Source organism: Myxocyprinus asiaticus, chromosome 9 (genome assembly GCF_019703515.2).
Source record: "Myxocyprinus asiaticus isolate MX2 ecotype Aquarium Trade chromosome 9, UBuf_Myxa_2, whole genome shotgun sequence".
In the NCBI taxonomy this organism is placed as follows: domain Eukaryota; kingdom Metazoa; phylum Chordata; class Actinopteri; order Cypriniformes; family Catostomidae; genus Myxocyprinus; species Myxocyprinus asiaticus.
The window spans coordinates 43,219,897-43,244,567 of record NC_059352.1 but is presented as its reverse complement, the minus strand read 5'-3'; the positions used below and the strand labels follow the sequence as shown (position 1 = coordinate 43,244,567).

The 24,671-nt window shown below is 36.4% G+C and overlaps 1 protein-coding gene across 2 annotated transcripts; it reads left to right on the top strand.

Annotated features, from left to right (window-relative positions):
* On the top strand, positions 1–23,686 carry LOC127446474 (endoplasmic reticulum membrane sensor NFE2L1-like). 2 transcript variants are annotated; one of them, XM_051707424.1, is made up of 5 exons: positions 1–121; positions 703–785; positions 17,881–18,096; positions 18,379–18,537; positions 20,880–23,686. In XM_051707424.1, the coding sequence occupies exons 2-5, from the start codon at positions 747–749 to the stop codon at positions 22,110–22,112; spliced, it is 1,647 nt and encodes a 548-aa protein (XP_051563384.1). In that variant the 5' UTR covers positions 1–121; positions 703–746; the 3' UTR covers positions 22,113–23,686. The 2 variants fall into 2 exon arrangements, with proteins under 2 accessions (XP_051563384.1, XP_051563385.1); XM_051707425.1 differs by lacking the exon at positions 1–121 and having other exon boundaries at positions 743–785; positions 17,904–18,096.
* Positions 23,687–24,671: the final 985 nt, after the last annotated feature.

Genomic DNA, 24,671 nt, shown 5'->3' with positions numbered 1-24,671 from the left:
CTTCCCTGAGCTCGTACCCTTGGCATAGGTAGAGTGGGCACGGCGCTTCTCACAGCTACCTGTCACGTTTCATGGCGCGTTGAAAGCGGGAGGTGGGAGAAATTCTTGAAAGACACCCAATGTATGATTTAACCAGAGCTGTATTTAAAATCTAATGCTTTGCGTTGTTTAATGTTGATAGCAATTCAGCAAAATAAATTCCTCATTAGAGCTTACTTGAACAATAAATTCCAACTTAAATGGTATTGCTTATGTGATTGTATCTTGTTCTAGCAAGTTACCATAATTATACCATTTTATGTTTAAGCGAGGCAAACATGAGCTCTTGTGTTGTACTTATTAGTACTACCTCACACGTGAACTGCATGATTAAAAAGTTTAATCAGCTATGTTATTGATGGGAAACAAGGTTGTAAAGGCAAGTTGTAAAGTAATGAAGGCGTGTCTCTTAAAGATGCGGTTGTGATTGGCCGATACTTTGTAGTAGGCGGATTACGTCGATTATTTGGGTTCTTCTGTTTTATTGGATGATTCTTGCACGTCAGAATGTGTTATCTGCTGTTTGATTGGCTGATGATGATAGTAGGCGGGTCCTGTCCGGTTATGTCTGTGTTTGGGTTCTGTTATGTGCGTGTGTCGTCAGATTTGATTCAGAAAATGTTTGCGGTCGCATGTGTGCTGTTAAATTTTGACTTTTATTAGTGTTCCATATAACAATCCCCTCATAACATCATCTGAAAGAAAACATGGAAGAAACCCCATTAGCCAAGTTTCAATTTGAGCCGGTAAGTCTAAAAATATATTTTTTCACGTGCAGTCTTATGTAGTGTGTTGCCTTGACGATGACATTTCTCCGGTGTGACATAGCTTGTTAAAAGAAACATTGGGTTAAAAGCTACAAAATGGTGTGATGAAAGGCTCCTTCATGAACAAATGCAGTTAAGTAACATCTTTGAAGTAGTTTAGTGGTGAGTAGATTATGGCATGTAGTGTTAAAATGTTGCTGAGCTTAAGAGAGAATACAGTGGACAACAAATTGAAATTGTGTAAAACGTATTGCGCGAAGAAATAACTATTAAAACCCTATTGGAATAATTTGTAAAAGAAAATTCAAAGGTTTTGGCAGTTTAAAAACAACAACAACATCAACAGAAGAAAGTCCTCTTTGTGTGTGTGTGTGTGTGTGTGTGTGTGTGTGTGTAAATATTATCAATATTATGTTTGTGGTCACATTTTCTGTCAGCACTGTAAAATGCCCCATCCTTTCAATAATAATAATAGTTGGGATGTTGCATGTTTGTCTGTCAGACATTCAGGGAGCAACAATTTAAGATAAAGCCACACATCCAATCTTTCAATTGGTCTCAATTTCGACAATTACTCATGATTTCTTTCACCCTAGTGCTTAATTAAAGAAAAAACGTGTCTGTATCATTATATAAAAGGCCTGTGTAAGGATCATCATGCAGTAGATCTCATTTCATGTTAGGCAGGGGCAACAACAGGACATTTTCTATTCAATAATAATTGTTAACAATAAAAATAACAATTTGATGTTTTCTAAAAGTTGGGGGAGAATGTATCCCCCAGGAGTCGTCCTAGAAACTTTTGAGTATCATTGTATTAGATAACGAAATATGAAACCAAGTGGCATTTATTTCATAGAAAGGTAGAACAATCACAAAAAGGGGATTTTACATATAAGGTTTTAAATGATAAAAACAAAAGGTATACAGTTTAAAATAAAGTCATTACCATAACTTAATATAATTTGAGAGAGTTTTTGCAAGCAATTTAATGTCTTTCATTCCGATTAAGTCGGTTTCATTAAGCCAACATATTTTAGTTGGATTAAGTCAAATCAATGTACTATAGTAGTTTTAACTCAACATCATTAGGTTCGACCAAACAATTTACTAAGGTTTTATTCAATAATTTCTTTTTAAAAACGTAATTTATTTTAGTAATAATAGTATATGCCAGCCTAATTTTTAAACACCTAATTTTAATTCATGCTGGGAAATTGAAATCCCCTGCCCAGTTTTATCAGTGCTACATTAACACCACAAAAAGTATTCATGCAGTGCCAACTCAAATGGATTAAGTAAACTTAAATTTTACTAAATTAAATGGATAAATGCAATAAAATTAAGTTGTGAGAATTTTCTGTAATTGTGTTGCTTTAGTTCATTTTAATTAAGTAAACTGAACAAGCAGCAAAAACCATTTATTTATTTTTATTTTTTATTTAATAATTTTTTTTGTTTGTTTGTTTTTTTGAGTGTAGTAAAATAGTAAAGAGAAAAAGTTTTGGGAAACTTTTTGGTTGTCAAACGTTAGTGGAGCATGTCGATAGTTAATGTAATGAACAATTCTGCCAAGACACCTGCATGAACTTAAAGGGAACTGACTTCATACATCAAATAAAATTTATGAAGTTTGTTCTTAGAAAAGGTCTAGCATAATTTGTTTGCAGATGCAAACTATCCAACGCAAACACACTTTTTTGAGGACACTGTAAATTCACATGGGACAATATGATCTAATAATTATACACAAATCATACTTAATAATCTGCAATTAGAGAATATTTCACCATTTTGAAATTGTCTGTTGAAGAGGGAACCCAATTAGAAAAGTTCTGGTCTAGGGTTTGCGACCCCTCTCAAAAAATGTTGTCCCGGGCCTCATGAATTTAAGTGACTGGACTGATTAAATAAACATTTTAAGTGGTGTACTTGAGCCAGCCGCATGCAATTGCTGCATGTTTCAGGGTGGATAACCAGTATCCCCAGTGAGAAGAGTTAATATCAGTTGTCCTTTATACACACAAGGCTGTATCACCTTGTCTACACTTTCACACAGTTGCATCATCACATTCACCACCCAGCTGTAGGCGTGTATGTTCACCTTTCACTCAGCTCACCTTTATACCTTTCTTTCTCCCAGTATTTCTTGTTTTAGCTTTATTTCCTATTATCTGATGGATTGCTTTCTGTAGGTTGCTGAGCGAGACAAAGCTCTCTAAACCATTCATAATGTCATACGTAATCTGGAGAATTTTAGTTGCGTGACTCCAACATGAGGACAGCGAGTTCAAGGCCATTATGGCTGGTACCATTACAAATTCTTTGTGCTTAGCTTGGTTTGTGCTCAGTTTTGTTTGTGCCCCAGCGCATGTAACTTTCACTCACCACAGTGTCATCATGGTTTTTGGTGTAACGGACATACCCAGAAACAGTGAAGCTGGACAGGACATACACTTACTATGCCTAATCTTTGGGTAAATAATAGTGGTCATTTTTTATCACTACTACTGATGTGTACCATGTGCACAGCGCTCTATATCAATCTCCTTGTAAACACTATTGGTAGTATCTTTCACATCACTGATAGTGGGCTTGTTTGAATTGAAATGGCGGTAAAATAGGTTACAAATTAAGCTTTAAAGAACGACTGTATAATAACTTGACTGCTATACTGTGTGACTTAAAACAGATGAAGTCATGATGGATCTTGGATTTTTATTTTCCTTGCAACTCCTTTGGAGCTGCTTTGGGACAATTTTAAATTTGAATTGAATTGAATTAAATTATATTGTTCTTTTTTTATTTCTTCCACTGTCTAATACTTGAAAGGGTTTTATGCTTGAACATAAAAATACCTCAGAAAATTTATTTATTGCTATTTTCCAACACATTAGAGCTGTTTCTCAAAGAGAGGGCTTGCGTTCTCATAAAGATAGGTCTTGCTTAGCTACCTTGGAAGAATGAACTCCGAAGGACAGGAGGACGTAGAATGCATCTACAGTTGTGCTCAAAAGTTTGCATACCGTGGCAGAAATTGTGACATTTTGGCACTGATTTTGAAAATATGACTGATCATGCAAAAAAAAGGTGTCTTTTATTTAAGGATAGTGATCATATGAAGCCATTTATCATCACATAATTGTTTGGCTCCTTTTTAAATCATAATGGTAACAGAAATCACCCAAATGGCCCTGATCAAAAGTTTACATACCCTTAAATGTTTGGCCTTGTTACAGACACACAAGGTGACACACACAGGTTTAAATGGCAATTAAAGCTTAATTTCCCACACCTGTGGCTTTTTAAATTGCAATTAGTGTCTGTGTATAAATAGTCAATGAGTTTGTTAGCTCTCACGTGGATGCACTGAGCAGGCTAGATACTGAGCCATGGGGTGCAGAAAAGAACTCTCAAAAGACTTGCGTAACAAGGTAATGGAACTTTATAAAGATGGAAAAGGATATAAAAAGATATCCAAAGCCTTGAAAATGCCAGTCAGTACTGTGAAATCACTTATTAAGAAGTGGAAAATTTGGGGATCTCTTGATACCAAGCCAAGGTCAGGTAGACCAAGAAAGATTTCATCCACAACTGCAAGAAGAATTGTTCAGGATACAAAGAAAAACCCACAGGTAACCTCAGGAGAAATACAGGCTGCTCTGGAAAAAGACGGTGTGGTTGTTTCAAGGAGCACAATATGACAATACTTGAACAAAAATTTGCTGCATGGTCAAGTTGCCAGAAAGAAGCCTTTACTGCGCCAATGCCACTTAAAAGCCTGGTTACAATATGCCCGACAATACCTTGACACGCCTCGCAGCTTCTGGCACACTGTAATTTGGAATGACGAGACCAAAATAGAGCTTTATGGTCACAACCATAAGCGCTATGTTTGGAGAGGGGTCAACAAGGCCTATAGTGAAAAGAATACCATCCCCACTGTGAAGCATGGTGGTGGCTCACTGATGTTTTGGGGGGTGTGAGCTCTAAAGGCACAGGGAATCTTGTGAAAACTGATGGCAAGATGAATGCAGCATGTTATCAGAAAATACTGGCAGACAATTTGCATTCTTCTGCACGAAAGCTACGCATGGGACGCTCTTGGATTTTCCAGCACGACAATGACCCTAAGCACAAGGCCAAGTTGACCCTCCAGTGGTTACAGCAGAAAAAGGTGAAGGTTCTGGAGTGGCCATCACAGTCTCCTTACCTTTATATCATCGAGCCACTCTGGTGAGATCTCAAACATGTGGTTCATGCAAGATGACCAAAGACTTTGCATGACCTGGAGGCATTTTGCCAAGACGAATGGGCAACTATACCACCTGCAAGAATTTGGGGCCTCATAGACAACTATTACAAAAGACTGCATGCTGTCATTGATGCTAAAGGGGGCAATACACAGTATTAAGAACTAAGGGTATGCAGACTTTTGAACAGGGGTCATTTCATTTTTTTTCATTGTTGCCATGTTTTGTTTTATGATTGTGCCATTCTGTTATAACCTACAGCTGAATATGAATCCCATAAGAAATAAAAGAAATGTGTTTTGCCTGCTCACTCATGTTTTCTTTAAAAATTCTCCAAGGGTATGCAAACTTTTTTTTTTTATTTACAATTTTTTACAATGAAATGTAAACATATATAAAATCAACATTTAAACCCCACAACCCCCCTCCCTGACCCCGCCCCCCCCAAAAAACAACCCTGTGGTCAATATACATACATACATATAAATACATATATATACACATACATACATACATACATTAACACACTGTAAGGGGGTTCAGTGGAAAGGAGGAGGCGAGAACCGGCTTGACAACTTAAATAATAATTTAATAAACAATTTAACCAAAACACACAGTACAGCTGCCTGCAATTCTCTCTCTCGACTGAGTGTTGTGTCGCTCTATTTATGCCGCTCTCCCCGTGCTCACTGAAATTAGAGACAGGTGTTAGACATAATTTAGCTCAGGTGTAAGCGCCTTTACCGCTTTCTCTCTCCGGAGAGATGCTTGACCACGCCCCCGCTGCCACACCAACATAATAATCATACAAACTATAATACACTACTCTCTCCACACCCCACCCGAGATCCCTCCAAAAACTCCAAATACCTGCCCCATTTCTGAACAAACTTATCCAAGCCACCCCGTCATCTAGATGACACCTCCTCATAAGCTGCCACCCTCCCCACCTCCGTGCACCACTCCAGATATGGGGGCGCACCAGCTGACCTCCAACCCCTCAAAATAACCTGCCTGGCGATCATCACACATGTCAGAACCCAGTTCCCTATATGGCCATCCCCCACATCGATGACCACCCCATCGCCCAGAACACAAAGTCTGGGGCAAAATGAAACCTGAGTGCCCACCACATCGCACACAAAATTCTGAACCTTCGACTAGAATTTCTGGATCTCGACACACCACCAAAAAACATGGGCCATGTCTACATCCTCTGATTGGCATCTCCAGCTGGTGGGTGTGTCTTTAAGACCAAGCCTATACAGTCTAGAAGGGGTCCAATAAAATCTATGCAAAATTTTGAATTGTATAAGACATACGCTTGCATCACTAGATGCAGACTTAACATTTTTAAGAATCTTAGCCCACACTCCTTCCTCCAATGCCAAGTTGAAATCTTTCTCCCATACTCTCTTGAGAGAAGTCAAGGCTCCGTCCCCCATACTCTGAATTAACAGGGAGTAGTACACTGATGCCTCATGACCTTTTCCAAAAGCCGCAATCACCTCTCCCAAAGCATCTGCCTCCTTAGGGGGATGTGTGCTACTCACAAAAATAGTGCAAAGAAGGTGGCGCTGTTGTAAATACCTATAAAACTGAGGTCTAGGGATCCCAAAATGTTGGGCCAAGTTTTCAAACAATCTCAACACACCACTTTCATATAGGTCACCGAGTGTAGCAACCCCCCTCACAATCCACTCTGGCCAGCAGAAAGGAGACTTGCCAATACACAGTCTTGGTTTCTGCCATATGTTTGAGGCAGCATTTAAATAAGTGTCCAATTTAAACAATCTGGACACTTTAGTCCATACTGAGTGTAAATGCGAAATAACGGGGTGTAACTTAACTTTTCCAATTAGTTTGATAGCCGCTAGGTGGAACCAATACAAAAAGAAACAAAACCGGCATCCCGGTTCCTCGGATGATCGAGTCAATTCACTCAGAGGCTGCATAAAAGTATATACCATGACTTACACAATCCGTCAGCTTTATAAAAGACATACTTTGTGTGAGCATGTAGATATTTTGCGGTCATCCATAGTGTCCACTCTCAATCTGTCCGGGAACTTAAATGCAAAAGTTTCTTTAGGTAAGTGTTATTCACAAAACAAGCTCCAGCCGTTAGGCGGAGCCAACGCAAAAAAACCTAAAATGTCGCCCAGCTTCCTCAAGAGTTAGTACAGTGAGTCACGCCCACTCACATGAGAAACATCCAATGGTTTACTCAGACATTGATTCTATAAAAGATATTGCCTGATTTGGACACGTGAATACTTTGCGACCGACCTTCGTTTCTATTCTCAGTTTGGCAGGAAACATTAAAGCAAACGAGATCTTTTTCTGATGTAAGAGTTTCTTATATTCCTTGAACCGATCGATCGATTTCTCTCTTGTCGAACTCGCAAAGTCCAGGAACAAGAAAATATTATGGTTCTTCCAAGAAAGCTTCCCTTTGCTCCTCGCCTGGCGCAACACAAGATCTTTATCGGATGATCTCAGAAATCTGGCCAGAATCGATCTGGGCCTGTCTCCCTCAGCAGATCTGTGAGCTGGGACTCTGTGAGCTCGCTCGATTTCCAGCTTGTGACCTGTTATGTCGAGCAGACTCGGGAAAAGCTCGTCTAGGAATTTCACCATATCTCTGCCCTCCACTTGCTCAGGAATTCCAACAATTCAAACGTTATTCCTGCGGCTTCTATTCTCAAGATCTTCAAGCTTTTCAAGGAGATGTTCCAAATCAAATTTGGTCGCGGGCGGATTAGCGGTTAATTCCCTCTCCGAAGATTCCAGAAAATCGATTCGTTTTTCAACATCAGTCACTCTTGTAGCTAACTCAGAGAATTTTGTTTCCATCGCCGTAATCGATCAACGTATTACAGCGAGATCCTCCAAGTCAGCAAGAATCTTCGTCACCATCACCGACATGTTGGACAACTGACGCTGGATTCCTTCTCCCGCCGCGCCATCTAAATCGAGTCCCCGGTCTGTAGGCCTGTCGGGGCTTTCATCATGAACACGTAAGTGTCTTTTAATGTCTCCAGAGTCCGAGGATTTTGACTTCTTTGCCATGTTTTGCAACAAAGGGCAAATGTGTAACTGGGTGTATCAAATTTCACCAGATTATAACATGAGAATAATCGAAAATTCAGCAAAGTGCGCAGAGCTCGTCGCTCACACGTCCGCTCCTTGCATGGCGTCACCTACACACCGGGTATGCAAACTTTTGAGCACAACTGTATGCAAGTTTTGAGATGTACTGCGATATACAGTGAAAAAAGTGTCTAGTAAGATTTAGTTTTACTAATTAAATCTTAATAGTATAAAATTAAGTAAAATCTACTTAACTTCATGACATAATATTGATTAAAGTGAGTGAGTAAATTTAACTTAAACATTTTAGTAAATACAGTAACTTAATATGGTACTTAAACTTAGTTAAATGTAAATGAACATATTATTAGAACAAGTCACATTTTTGACGATGACAAAAATATCAACAGATAAAAAATGTTGATCATGAACAAGTAATTTTGAGTAGAAAATGAACTTCAAACTGCACAAAAACAACAAAACAATAAAAATGGTTTTAATAAACTTTCAAACACTAAAACTGTGTAAGCTTATTAATTATCAAGCCCAGTGCATGCTGGGAACACCAGCTTTGAAAAGTAAAATTTACTTAATTTATTTACTAGTGAAATTTACTCAAATTAGCTAATAAATATGACATGAACATTGTAAAGATAACAAACAATCATAAATAATATTGACTTATAAGCTAGAGCATACATTTTTTACGTTTGAATGTAGAATTTACTTTATATTTTCAAGTTCACACTTATTCAACGTAGTACTTAATCTTTTCTTCAATATTTACATCACCAAAAAAAATACAAAATAAATCAGTGTAGATATATCTATCATATCTAGTTTTTTCTGCTGTGGATGATAACGTCAAACGAGTCCCAAGAACATAAGAACCCTAACTGAGAAACAGCTCTTAAATAATACAATTTCAATATGTAATGTACATTAATGATACAATGAATACAATTGATAAAAATTTTCACAATTGTTTTTCTTCAAAATAGTGCTTTTATTTTCAGATGTACAGCTTGTATCTCTCATGAAAACAACAAGATAGGAACACTGACCTCAGCTGCCTTCTCACAAAATGTTACGATTAGATTAAGATTCTTCTAGTTGATGACAGAATTTTTATACCAAGTCATTTGACATCAGTATTTGCAGGGAGCCATTTTTTAGGGCTAAATTGTGCTTTTGCATCAGATTTGAACCGCACTGGTGATGTCATTGAAGTTTACTTTGAGTAGAAAGCACAGCAGAGATTCACTAAAGCACTTTATTGGCCTGGTGTCGTATATCATTGGGGATAAGCTCCCTCAGTGGCAACACAACCTCTGACCACGCATACAATCAGGGCCCATACACTCTCCAATTACCATTTTATCATGTCAAAAGAAGTGATTAAAAGAGTGTTTTTATATGTTGCTCAGTTGAATTGTGTGTGTTTGTGCATTTGTATTTATTCTGTTAAGGTGAAATGAACACTTGCTGTACTGTTTTAAAAAGATACACTGTAAAAAAAATATATATATATATATATATTTATTTATTATATAAATTCACAGTAAAATACCGGCAGCTATGGTTGCCAGAAATGTACTGTCAAAAATACGGTGACCATGTTTCAAGCTTTATGGAATGTCATTTTGATGACCGGTTCACTACCGTTTATATTATTAAATTATATAAACTTAATATACTAACCTTCTGGAACTATAAAAGTCTGCTTTTCACTTTAAAATGTTTTGTTAATCACCGTAGCAACTACAAAAGGCCACATGATGAGTTAAAGTTTATCAAGAGTGGCCCTTCCATGCAGGAGCAATGACCAATACGCATGTAGAGACAGTGCACAAGTGTTACTCACACAAACACAAAAAAACATCAGGGGTCAGTCCATCTCAAGTGGTCCAATAATTGTAAAGTTGGTTGCTTGACCATTTTTTATTTTTCTAATTTATTTTGAGTGATTATCTCTGTGTATTGGTATTGCAAAACCACCAGTTTTTTATTTTTATTTCACTTGGTTTAACCACGACGGCCGTCTTTGTGTCATGACACACGACAAATTTGGGTTATACAGCTGTTTACGGAAACCGCAATGGCTCAGGATGGTCCTAGCTCCTTGGAACAAAAACTGATCTCTAGAGCACATTGCAAGGTACATGTACATATATAACCATTTTGCACATTCTTGTTCCTTAGACTTAGGACTTAAGTCCTAATGTAATGCTCAAGATTGCTCAAAGTTCCACTTGTAGAGTCAATTTATAATGGGAAGGGTTCGAGTCTTTTTCTTTTTTAGGGGGTACCTAAGTAAGTATTGTGTGCATGCAGAACATTTCAGGTTTGAGACTTCTCTTTTTTTTTTTTTTTTATGGGGGCGAGAAAATGTAATTTTTTAAAATTCCCCTCTCTTTCGGGTTGAATATCTTTGGTGGGCGACCAGATAGGAACCTGAAATTTTCACAGAAATAAGTCCTCTATAGTAGCATTTTGTTTTTGATTTTGAGATTCCACTGGTTATCAGGAATTGTGTCATCTCTGTCTGACTCTTCAAGCACCTGCAGTAAGGCCTCTATACCTGGACACTGGTCACACTTGTTGAGCATGCAGTCATAACTGTTTATGTCACGGACTAGAAGTTCCAGTAGGTCCTTGTAGTCCACTTTTAGCTTTGCTGACTCAACCATCAGCTTGATGTTCTGATGTTGTGTGCAGACACAGACAGTGTGAGTTCCAGATGCTCTTGCTAGCACACACCATTGTGGCCTCCGTTCACAAAATGTTGATCTCCCTAGATCTGGGTGCTGATTTTTAGTATACTCCTCGACTGCCTGTCAGACTCGTCAACTTGCGCCCACACACACACATGTAGCGGAGAAAATGTCAGAGAGAAGCAAGGCGAGGGGGTCTGACATAAGTGAGTGTGTGTGAGAGTTAAAGCAGTGTTTCTCAACTGGTGGGTCGCGACCCAAAAGGTCGCAGATCTTTTCGGACTGGGTCGCGGACAGCAGGGAAAGAACAATGCCATGGTTCTCCCACTGAAGATATTTCGGCGGCCGCCCAAGTGATCTATTTAGGACTGCCGAGACAGATTTAATGATAATCTCGCAATCAGCTAAAGGCTTCTCATCTGCACTTTCGCAGGAGTGTAACGGAACCAGCTCGTGAACATGATCTGCTGTTCTCTATGGCGCGCGTGCAACAACCGGGCTTCCCTCGATATTGCGGAGCGCAGACCTCAAAACTGATGTGACCTATTTCAATTCTAGTGAGACTTTTCTAGTTTAAAGCATTACAGAGGAAGTCAAGTCAAACCTCTCAAACAGTAGGCAGCCTTGACCTGCAAACAGCACTGAGGAGGAAAAGAGCAACACTGTGCTATGCGCTAATTTATTTATTTATTTCCCATTATACATCATCACCTTTACAAAATTGTTTCACGATTTCACATGAGTAAAAGTAACTTATATTTCGACAAAATGTTATAGTTTCATATGAAATAATCTAAAGGTAGAATCTATTAGATCTAATTTTTATATCAACAGTGGCATTTGTAGTTAAAGTTTCAAGATGTGTTTCAGCTAGTATTTATTTTTTCATAAATACTATAATTTGTTATTATTACTATTATTTAAGACTAGCTACACTGACCTAACCATAGTAATGAGGAGCCTTTCCTCCTGTGTAATACGTATGTTATATTTGAAATTAGGAAACAAACGGGATAATAATGTGCTCATTTAAGTAAATATGCTCTTCAATTTTTAAAAGGGGAGAGAGAAAACTTCCTGTCGTTTTTGTTGTCGAAGTCAACAACAAAAATAATGTCACTTGATGCATGTCCTTGTACTTGAAAACCATGATCAAAACTATGCAACATAAAAGGAAATTTCGACCCCAGGATTCATTAAATACAGGTTACGTTTTTACTATGGTGGGTCGCCACTTGATTTCCAATGTAAAATCTGGTCCTGAAGCAAAACCAGTTGAGAACCACTGAGTTAAAGGTACAGACAGGAGCAGTCTGGCTGCGCTGTCGCACACCTACAGTATATGTTAATTATTAATAATCATAGGATATTACTTTAAAAGCTCACACAGCTGTTGTTATTTTTCATTTAGTAGTTAATTTAACATGCTATTCTAACATGTTAACTAACATGCTTTAGTTATATAACATGTTATGTTATTTTTACATGCTATTTTTTTATCATGTTTATAATTCGATTTATTATTATAATTCTGTTAGCTTTCTTATTTATTATATTTTATTTTCAAAAGGGAGACTTTTTTTACACATACTTCCATTAAAAAAAAAAAATGGTTTCAAGTTTCAATTATAATAATAAAATAAAAAATAACTTCTGTTTTCACTCCTTTTAAGGGTCATTGTAACTGATAATAATAATTGTGTATACCGTGATATTTTCTGAGAGGGTTATTGTACCGTGAAAATCTCATATCGTTGCCACCCTACTTCACATACAGTTAATTATGGTTACTTAAAACTAATTGCTTTTGTTTATGAACTTTTTGAATAAACCTGTGATAGATCATGCTTCACTGTTGTCAATATCAAAAGTAGTAACATTTTAGACCTCATAGACAAGCATAAGCTATTGTATGTCAATCATAAACATAATTTCTGTAAAATACTGTTCATTTTTATTATTTGTTATGCTTATATTACATCTGTTCTTTTCTCTAAATGCATGAATAAAGTAGGCTTTTCCCCAGATTTCTACTAGCCTTAGCTCTGTAACCAGTGGAATCTCAAACAATTTTATTTATTTATATACAGCAGAATGCTATTATAGAGGACGTATTTCTGTGAAAAATTCAGATGCCTGTCTGGTCCCCCACCAGAGATATTCAACCCGAAAGTGAGGGGAATTTTAAAAATAGGACTTTCTCACCCCCATAAAAAAAAGAGAGAAGTCTCAAACCTGAAATGTTCTGCATGCACACTATATACGCCCTAAAAAAATTAAGACTGAGACTGAACCCTTACCATTATAAATTGGCCATAAAAGTGGAACTTTGAGCAATCTTGAGCATTATAATAGGACTTAAGTTCTAAGTCTAAGGAACAAGAATGTGCAAAATGTTTATACATGTATCTTGTAATGTGCTCTAGAGATCAGTTTTTGTTCCAAGGAGCTAGGACCATCCTGAGCTGAGATATTAAGGTTTCCGTAAACAGCTTTATAACCAAAATTTGTCATGTGCCATGACACAAAGATGGTCGTCGTGGTTAAACCAAGTGAAATAAAAATAAAAAGACTGGTGGCTTTGCAATACCAATACACAGAGGTAATCACTCAAAAGGAAAAATCAAGCAACCTGTATTGACTACATGAGATGGACTGACCCTCAGGGTAACACATGCGACACTAAAATAATGCGATAAGCATTCAATAAACTACATAAAATATAACACAGAACTCCCAATGTACATAACTGATATTAAAATAAGAAGAAACATAACTATTCCAATAAAATATATTGAAATGTGATGGTCATGTAGGGACTTCAAGGAATGCCCAATTATTGTTTTTCACCAAAAAAGCACTATTTAATTTTAACAATAGTTTTCAGAAAAAGTTCATATATTCTTGTGTTAAGCATAATATAAAAATAGTTTTTACAGTATTTTACTTTAAAATTACATGTATTGTCTTGTTAAATATATTATAACTTTGTACCATATATGTTAATGTAATTACCTGTTAACCAATTAATGTTTTTTTTATTTTTTTTGACTGTAGCATTTTTACATTCTTTTACCTTTAAAATTACAAAAATATATTACAGTGTTATTTTAACACTTTACTTTCATGTTCCCTTTGTTAAAGGTTTATAAAGGGGTTCATTAATGACTAATAAGTCATTTTACAAATGCATCATAATTAATTTATATGCAGTTATAGCAACATGCATAAAAAGGGAAACTTTCATCCAATACTTGCAAAATAGTGAGCATTTTAGCTTACATGTTATAAATGCTTAGTTAATAACCTTATTCATAATTATATTAATTAAAAACATAACATTCATGATTTAGGTAGCAAATGTAGTAAAATAGTCCCTACTTTTCTCCTCACAATAATAGTCTATGTCATTTTACTACAGTCTGCATTGTGTTTATATTAATTAGCGTAATGTCTTGACTCACTTGTGTTGTTACTTTCCTTGTCACGTTGATGTCAAAAGAATGGTTTTACCTAGTCCTACCTGATCTACTTAACTATTTAGGTCCTCATGCTCATTTAAAGAATATACCATATAATATAGTCTGATTACCATTAAAACATTCTGAACTTTTATGCACAGGTTTCTAATACTGGCAGCTCCTTAATAATGATTCATATGCATCCACATTACATTAAGGTACATTTTCATATGTTGCTAATGTTGAATAAGTGTTATTAAGCATTACTGTTCTTATGGTAACACTAATGTTCCCTTTGTTAAAGGTTTATAAAGAGGTCAATTAATGACTAATAAGTAATTTAAAAATGCATTATAAATAATTTATATGCAGTTATAACAGCATGCATAAAAAGGGCAACTTTCATCCACTTGCCAAATAGTGAGCATTTTAACTAGGGTGTCCGAATTGCTGATGCAATGCCGATATATCACACAATTTAATACAGTAAATAACATAAACATAAAATTGCTAAAAAAATTAAACTCTTATTTAGCACCATATTTACTCAATTTCACAAAAAACTTTAACTTTGTAAAAAAGAATCTAAAATATATATATATATTGTATTTTAAATGGTAGATAGCAGTTGCTTCTGATTCTTGTTAGTCATAAAATGTTAGTAATTTATTTGCACGAAGAAATTGTTAATACAGAATCAAACCAATTGCACATATAGTGCATAGTGAATAAGACATTTACGCATAGCACTCGTGAAGCAATTTTACTTTGAAGATGCACTCACGCTCGTGTGGATCCAGCCAAAGTCCTTCTAGCAAGTCAGTCCACTGTCGGCCAGCTTTGGAATGCTCTTTTACCCGTAAGGCGGGACTTCCTTTCTACATCCGTTGACCATTGGGTGCTTGGTTGAGCATTCCAATTTCTCCCATTCATTTTAATAGAAGTGGCCCGTCTCTGCTAAATAGTCTCTGATCCAGTGCGAGCAACAATCTCCTGACAATTTAAGCGGCCTGGATCTCCTGCTTGGATTGTCACAGACTGACTGTCATGGTTTGTGAATCAGGATCTTTTGGTTCTAAAGTTTTTGATTCTGGCAAATACACGCTTCAGAGGAAGATATTAGATGAGCACTCGACAGGAAGAAAATGCTGGATTTTGGTGAGGCTCGTGAATTACATCTGTTTAAATGAGATGGCATATAATAGAAGTTTTATTGATATTTGACTTTTATCATTAGAAAAGAAAGTTAAAAGTTACAGGGAACTGTTGAGGAGAGGCTGATAGAATACAGTGCTTTAGAGTTAAATAAATGAGCGCTCCACAGGATGCTGGATTTGATCAAGTTTTGTGAGGTTGGTTTATTACATCTGTTTAAACAAGATTTGTGCATATTTGCAGATGGTATATGATATTAGTTTTATTGATGTTTGCCTTTTTATCATTACACAAGACAGTTAAATGTTACAAGTTCAACTGTTGAGGAGAGGGAGAGAGAATGAAACAGGCGAGCACTTTAACATTATGAGCTCAAACGTGTCTGCTGCGGCTCTGATATATGAACTGTTTAAATGATACCGTGTAGCACACCAGTCTATTATTGAGAAAGAATGTCAAAAGAATGATTTTACCTAGTCGTAGTTACCTAAATCCTCTGCAAAAAAAAAATAAAATTCAGGTATTATACCATATAGCCAGGGTTGGGAGAGTTACTTTTGAAACGTATTCCACTACAGATTACAGAATACATGCTGTAAAATGTAATTTGTAACGTATTCTGTTAGATTACTCAAGGTCAGTAACGTATTCTAAACACTTTGGATTACTTCTTCAGCACTGGTAGATTTTTTTTACTTGTTTTGACTATAAAAACTCTACTGTTACTGCCAGAACAGTAAGACAGAATACACATGTTAAAAATACATTCTCTGAAAAACCTAAATATATTATGCAGTGTTGTTTCTACAACAAGATAAATCAAATTGATCTTGTTTTAAGGATTTTTAGATATTTTTACAGGAAAACAATAAAAAAGTTATTATCAAGAATACGATTTTTGCCCTAATATCAAAGGTCTTACTAGAAAAAAAGAAATTATGATCCAACATGTATTTTTTTTAAATAAAAAAATATGATCGTGCCTGGTAACGTGCATGTAAAATGGCTAGAAATAGCATTTTAGCTTAGCGTAAAACTGACAGTTTACACAAGGTTTATTTCTGTTTCTTCTGCTCCAAACTTCAAACTTACTTCTCTGTCTGCTCGTATGAATGTAACACATCATAAGAAAGTGTTTCACCGCTGTTCAAATGCACTTTGGATCGCATCATTTATATGTATAAATGTTTTCCATCTGAAAGGACTAAATATTAAATGAAACAAATGACAATAAAATGCAAAGTAATCTCTTCAGTAATCAAAATACTTTTTGAATGTAACTGTATTCTAATTACCAATTATTTAAATTGTAACTGTAGTGGAATACAGTTACTTATATTTTGTATTTTAAATACGTAATCCCGTTACATGTTTTCCATTAATCCCCAACCCTGCGTATAGCCTGATTACCATTAAACCATGCTGAACTTTTATGTACAGGTTTATAATGTTGGCAACACCTTAATAAATGCTTCATATGTGTCCACTTTACATTAAGGTACAGTTTCATAGGTTACTAATGTATTATTAAGCATTACATTTGAGGCAAAATGGCTCTCTATTTGGCAGTTATCGCATGAAAGTTGCCCTTTTAATGCATGTTGTGATAACGGCATATAAATGATTTCAAATGCATTTGTAAATGAATTATTAGTCATTAATGAACCCCTCAATTATCCCTTAACAAAGGGAACATTTAATGTAGTGTTACTTTTTTTATAAACACAAGTCAAGCCAGTCAAAATTCGGACACCCTTGCCAAAAGTTATGTTTAAAAAAACGTTTAACCCCAGGTTTACATAAATACTTGAAATTGGTTTTGTATACAAATATATAAATGGTATGAATTTCTTTAATACTAAATGTTTAAATTAAAAACTAAATTTTTAATAAATAAAAATAAAATGGATGAGTTGGACCAAGAATTGTGAGGGTGTGCAAAGCTTTATTGTTGGCAAGGGGTGTCCACTTTGAAAAAGCTAAAATATATCATAGTTTTGATTTGTTTATCATTTTTGGTTACATAAATCCCATACATCCATTTGAGTTTTGGTGTCTTTACTATTGTTCTTAAATGTGGAAAACAAGTAATAATAAAGAATGAGTAGTTGTGTTCAAACTTTTGACTGTTAACCTGATGTACTACTTATATAAGACACCTGCCAAGCAAATTATTGTAAATGCAGAACGTCACATGACTAACATAAAAACTGAGTGATATTGTGAGAGTGCACAGAAGGTTTATGCAAATAAACTGTTATTGTATGTGTGTGTGTGTGTGTGTGTGTGTGTGTGTGTGTGTGTGTGTGTGGCGGGGGGGGGGGGGGTTGTCAATGGCCACAAACAAAAATTGTTGACATGGTAAATGATCTTTTGTGCATTTTGTCTGCCTGTTTAGGATTTGATTGATATTTTATGGAGGCAGGATGTTGACTTGGGGGTGGAGCGAGAGATCTTTGATGGATGTCTTCAGCAGCGGGAGGAGGATGCCAGGAGAGCAAGGGAGAGAGAACAGAAGAGAGAGAGAGAGCTAGAACGGACTATGCAGAGGTTACAGAAACTAGACAAGGAGACTGGAGAGTTTTTGCCAAGCCCTTCACCAGTGAACTCCCAGGTAACAGTTATTGTTTATTGCTGTTGTTTTCTGCTCAGTGCTGTATTTTCAACTGTGCTGTTTATATACCATGGTATAAGTGGTATAACAGAATCTCAACTGGTTGACACATTTCTGCTCATGGTCGCACAGTATCTACTGTCAAAATGCCCTGCCTTACCTAATACAGATAATTCTTAAACTCCCTTAGATTAATGCCTGCACACACACCTAAACACACCCACACACTCTATTTGATGTTTAAAGTACAATGTTGTCTACAAAGTTTTTACTTCATTTTAGGCTGTGGCCTTCTTAGCAGCGGTGCCATCTACAGTGTCTACTCAGCATACACCCGTTACGCAGAATCCTCTGCTGTCTACCCTGCTGTTCTCAAAGTCTCAGAAGCCCGCTTCTGAGGAGCAGACCTTCAGTGAACTACTTTCACTGCCAGACCTACAGGTACCTACAGTATACTTACAGGATAGACACAAAGAGATACAGTACATGAATTTAAAATTAGGTTGTAACATAGTAGTATTTGTAACATGTACATGTAAAAGCACATAGCCACTGAACCTGAAAACCATAGCAAATTTTATTTTAAGGTAGGGGAGGCCAGTTGTCACAGTGCTGTTGTAACATACACATTTTTTGGTAACACTTTACAATAAGGTTACATTAGTTAATGCATTTGATATCAAGAATTAACAATGAAAATTGATTGTTAATGCTTATTCATTAATCTTCATTAAAGGGATAGTTCACCCAAAAATATGAATTCTCTCATCATTTACTCACCCTCATGCCATCTTAGATGTGTATGATGTTCTTTCTTCTGCTGAACACAAACAAAGAGTTTTAGAAGAATATCTCAGCTCTGTAGGTCCATACAATGCAAGTGAAGGGTGGCCAGAACTTTGAAGGTCCAAAAATCACATAAAAGAAACAAAAGTAATCCATATGACTCAAGTGGTTACATCAATATCTTCAGAAGCTATATGATAGGTGTGGGTGAGAAACTGATCAAAATCTAAGTCTTTTTTTTACTCTAAACCAATTGTACTTTTTACACTCTCACTTTGGCTAACATTGCTTACAGCACCTTTAACATCTACTGTATATATACATTAAATACACACTGTTTCAAAAGTACACATCGTACATGATTTTAGTGTGATAAAAGCTCTGTTCTACATTATTTATTTTTTACATTATTTTAGTGCGATGAAATCACTTACAGGGTTTACCGCCGCAGTGTTGTCGTGACAACGAAGTTGTAATATTGGATATAATTTTCCAATTATAAGGTTAGTAAACGATTTTGTCACGCTAAAATCATGTTAACGCATATAATGTTTCTGTCTTGTGGCTATACTTTTGAAACAATGTGTATTTTAATGTTTATGGACTGGCCCCTTTCACTTCCATCATAAACTCACTGTAACTGCCATTTTGCTTTTTTTTTTTTTTTTTTTTTTTTTACTATTATTGTAATTTAAATTAACAAGGGACAAGTTCAAATAATTTTTTGTTGTAATCAGCAATATGCCAAAAATGCTTTTGATTGAGCTTAATTTGTATTGAACTCGGAACATCCCTACTATAGCACTATTAAGGCCAAGGCATACTCATGGCGAAGTGCTTCTTCGTTCTGTTTACGAACATTCAGACACCCGACAAACCACTGTGAGAGGAGTTTAGATGAGCATTTAAATATGAGGATTTATAAGACTACACGTAAAACCTTAACTAATGTGACCCTAAAATATGTCAATGAATTCACTGGAGATCAGTAAAAAAAAGCTGTTTTAACGACTCGATGACTTAAAGTAATAAATATGCAGTAGATAATGTGTAATTTGTCATATTTACATTCTACATTCATGGCGCAATTGAGCTAACACACTATACGTGGCCATAATATGCGCTGATTACACTCGGTTATTGTAATTTACGAAGACACTGATACTACTGCAAAGATGGGTGTAAAAAAGAGTGTTAGGGTAAAAAGAGGGTAGAAACGGACAAAAGAATGATGATAAGAGAGGCATACCTTACTATAGGCAGATGTGTGAATGGCTTTTGCTGCAGACAGCACATGAGTGAAGCAGCTTATCAAACAACAGAGTGAAATGAGCACTTAAGAGTATTTGAGTAGATTTGATTCCTTTTGTAGACTAATAAAAAAAATTGTATGACATGTTCTTAGAAAATGGCTCTACACGAATGATCGTACAGATGTAGGTAAGTTTGCACCAGTTCGCTAATAACTTAACTTATGTTGACTAATCTTAACTGACTGAACGATGTAACTAAAAAATCTGTCAGCCTCAAAATAGGTGGAGCTCCAGGTCACACCTACCGATGACGTGGACCAATGGCAATAAGAAAGTGTTTAGCAGCCTGTACGAAGTTTTCCTGAAAGTTCGCCCTGGCAAACTGTTACGAACCAACGAATTGAACTCAAAAGCACCTTAGTTTTGGCCAGATTTTGTTCTTAATGACGTGATACCCTTTCGTTCTTTGATTTTTTTTTTTTTTTTTTATGAAGTGTGCTGGGGCCTTTACTGTTGAAACATTTGCTGTATGTATCTATGGCCTTACACCAATAAATAGCAAATAGATTAGCTGAGCCTGTAAGTCATGAATAAATGTTAAAAATTACAATTTTATATTGCCCCCATTCTCACTTACTTTTTTGTGTTGCTGTGTCTAGTTATACACTCACAATATTTAATTGTGTTCTCTCTCTCTCTCTCTCTCTCTCTCTCTCTCTCTCTCTCTCTCTCTCTCTCTATTAGTATTATTTGGATCTCTTGGAGTCTGAGAGCCCAAGCTTGCCCTTAGAGGATATCACCGAAATCTGCAGCCACAACATGTCCGAGCCACAGAGGAAGAACTCAACAGATGAGATTCCGACAATTTCCGACTCTTTTGAGGTTGCTCAACCTTTGTCATGCACACCCTCTGATCCAATAGACATCCTGGAAACATGCATACAAACGTTCTCACATACAGGCAATCCTACAGATTCAGCCTTGAACACAATCTTCAGCTCTAGTCCCCCTGAGAATCTTAATCAAATGAGTTTAACTAAATGCCAGCCAAAATTAATCCAGTCAACCCCCAGTGAGTTTAGCCCTGCGCTTACTAGTACATACACCCTCAATACCAGCACACTCAGTCAACCTGAACAGTCAAACAGTGCACCATCGATTTTACAATTTGCTGATAGCCCCGTCCTGCTAGGTTTTGATGACTCTTCTTCTGTTGGCTCAGTGGATCTAGAGACATCCCTCTGTGCTGCTGACTCAATTAATGGCCATTCAGATAAGGAGGAGATGGAGAGCAGCCAATCAGATTACACCGATCTGCTTCCTTTATCGCTGCTCTCAGAGGCTGTAGAGGCAACAATATACGATGCGCAACACAGTTCTAAACATCATATGCAAAATGAATCAGCACATGAATATTTTCAAAATGTAACAAAAAACATCACAAACGGACAACCTCAGTCAAACCTCACAACGGCAAGTGGAGGTATCTGGCGTGCATGCCGCGATGAACAGCGCGCTCTAGCGCTGGGTTTGCCGCTCAGTGTGCATGACATCATCAACCTGCCCGTGGATGCTTTTAACAAAACCATCAACTCCAGTAAATTCAGCCACACCCAACTTACCCTTATCAGAGATATTCGAAGACGTGGCAAAAACAAGATGGCTGCCCAGAGCTGTCGCAAACGCAAGTTGAATAGTCTTGTTGATCTCGAGGAAGAGATTGAGGGTTTGAAGAAGGAGAAGGATCTAAGGAAAGAAGAAAAAGAGAGGAATGCTAGAGATCTTCGTGAGATGAAAGAGAAACTCAGGAAACTCTACAATGAGGTGTTCAGACAGCTGAGAAATGAACATGGAAACTCGTACAACCCTAAAGAGTACACACTACAGCATAGTACTGATGGGACAGTTTACCTACTGCCTCGTAACACAGCCAACAAGAAAAATACAATGACACAGGATTTAAATATTGCTGTGTAACACACCTACCTACAGTAAAGCTCTCTTAGGAAGACTTGTTTTTGTAAAACCATGTGTCCCTATGTCTTTGGAAGGGTTTTGTTCATCAAACTCATTAAAATGCATTTGTGCGTTAAAGTTAGTTTTCAGTTCCGCAAATTGCATTTGTAATCTGCTTCAAAAATGTAAATAAATGCACTTTTGCTTTTATGATAACTTTTGAGACCATTTTTGTGATGTTATTTGGTCTGATCTGTTAGCACACATGGATAGTGTTTGTAATGCTGAATTTGCTGGAGTAAGACCACATTTGTATAAGCGCCCCGGCGTACCTGTCCATAATTCTAGAAACTCTCCAATAAGAAAATCCTGTTAACCTCAAACATATTCATGGGGAAAATCATGTAACTCCATTCATATTTTTAACCATGTACGTTTATGATCTATGCTTCTAAAGTTGTGGACTAAAACACCACTCAAACGATTAGACCATGCCTTCTCATAAAGAGAAATTATGCAAGTAACTAAACACTGCTGATGTAAAGCTGTAAAATACAACAGCTAATATTGATTCTGGAAGTCTGGAAAAGAAACATTTTAACCTGAAAGACACACAAAAAAAAACTCCTCTTCTTAACAAGAATAATTCACACCATCTTTTTCTGCCACCTTAGACAAAACATACATATCAGTTAAAATGTGTTTCATGACCCTTTAAGTGCCTTTTTTTTCATATACATTTTTATATTTTGATTGTGTCCTTAAATGCATTTAAGCAACATTATGTCGAAGTGGTATAGATTATCCTACTCAAATGCATGTGACATCAAATAAGCAAGAGTTAGGTCAGAGGTTATCCAAAAGTAATCGTATTAGATTACCTAAAGTTATAATTCAAGATATTATGTTACTGATTGCAATTTTAGACATGTAGTTTGTAATCAGTACTGGATTACAATTCAGAAGTAATCTACCCAGCACTGACACACAAACGCTATACACTGAAAAATGTGGTAACCTGCAATTTGTTTCATTGGTTTAACATGAGGCGGACAAAATGTGGCATTTCAATTTTAGTTTCCAAGAGTTTCGTAATAGGCAGAGATTGTTTATTAACAGTGTGAAAAAGCTGAAGTTCTGCATAAACTGAGTACCCATACCATATTTCTAGCTGGAATACACCAGCTCTCTGAGGGCTGACTTTGTCATTTCAAACAGGTCTGGCCATTCTCTGTTGACCTCTCTCATCAACAAGGCATTTCCATCTGCAGAACTGCCCCTCACTGGATGTTTTTTGTTTTTGGCACCATTCAGAGTAAATTCTAGAGAATGTTGTGCATGAAAATCCCAGGAGATCAGCAGTTACAGAAATACTCAAACCAGCACATCTGGCACCAACAATCATGCCACGGTCCAAATCACTGAGATCAAATTTTTTGCCCATTCTGATGGTTATTGTGAACATTAACTGAAGCTCCTGACCCGTATCTGCATGATTTTATGCACTGCAATGTTGCCACACGATTGGCTGATGTTGACGCATGGATGATTGTTGATGCCAGACAGGTTGGCTTGAGTATTTCTGTAACTGCTGATCTCCTGGGATTTTTAACAGTCTCTAGAATTTACTCCGAATGGTGCCAAAAACAAAAAACATCCGGTGAGCAGCAGTTCTGTGGACGGAAATGCCTTGTTGATGAGAGAGGTCAACAGAGAATGGCCAGACTGGTTCGAATTGACAAACTCTGATAACCGCTCTGTACAGTTGTGGTAAGAAGAATATAATCTCAGAATGCTATACTGAGATGCTGGTTGACGCTGTTACGGCGGCACGAGGGGGACCTACACAATATTAGACAGGTGGCCTACATTTTGTGGCTGATCGGTGTATTTATCCCCAGAATGCTGTGATTGACCAATCAGAATAAAGTATTTCAGAGAGTTATGTAATATATATGGGTGTTTCTTCAACTTCGCGCACTTTCATGTACCAGTAGTTGATTTTTAGGAAAACAAACAGATTTCAACTTTTTTCTTTTTGTTGTGTTAAGTTCTCATTAAAACTGAATTGGAATCTTTTTACCAGGTTTCAATTTCTTTTCATTTATTTTTGGTTCAATGCTTTTATGATTATATTTGTTATTGTTTTAGCCTTGTACCAGTCCCAGACTTTTAATATTAAACTATGAAAATCAATTTTAAAAAAAGACAAATTATGACTTGTTTAAATCTAAAATTTAAACAGAGTGAAATAAACATAAACCATTTCAATATTTATTGTGTAAAAATTATTTTTATTTTACATTTTTTAGAAAGTATGACTGTCCTTGTGTCATTTTTATCACACCAGACAACTTTGTCCCCAATAAAGTTTTTCAAAGTTAGTGTACTTAAGTAATGCATGCTTGTCATGTATTTCGAGTATTTAAATGCCTCTTAAAATCTATACAATACAACCAGTTGCGGGTCAGTTTGTATATATGCAATATATTTTCCAAACAAATGCAATGCAATTAATTTATTATTAGATGTGGCTTGAGTGTACTTTTAGGGGCATTAGTGTGGTATAACTGCCCCCTG

Excerpts from the sequence above, each read along its gene's own strand:
- LOC127446474 (XM_051707424.1), top strand. The coding sequence starts at position 747 with ATGGAAGAAACCCCATTAGCCAAGTTTCAATTTGAGCCG. Across the intron at positions 786-17,880 it reads CCAAGTTTCAATTTGAGCCG|GATTTGATTGATATTTTATG; the intron begins GTAAGTCTAAAA and ends CTGCCTGTTTAG. Across the intron at positions 18,538-20,879 it reads TTTCACTGCCAGACCTACAG|TATTATTTGGATCTCTTGGA; the intron begins GTACCTACAGTA and ends TCTCTCTATTAG.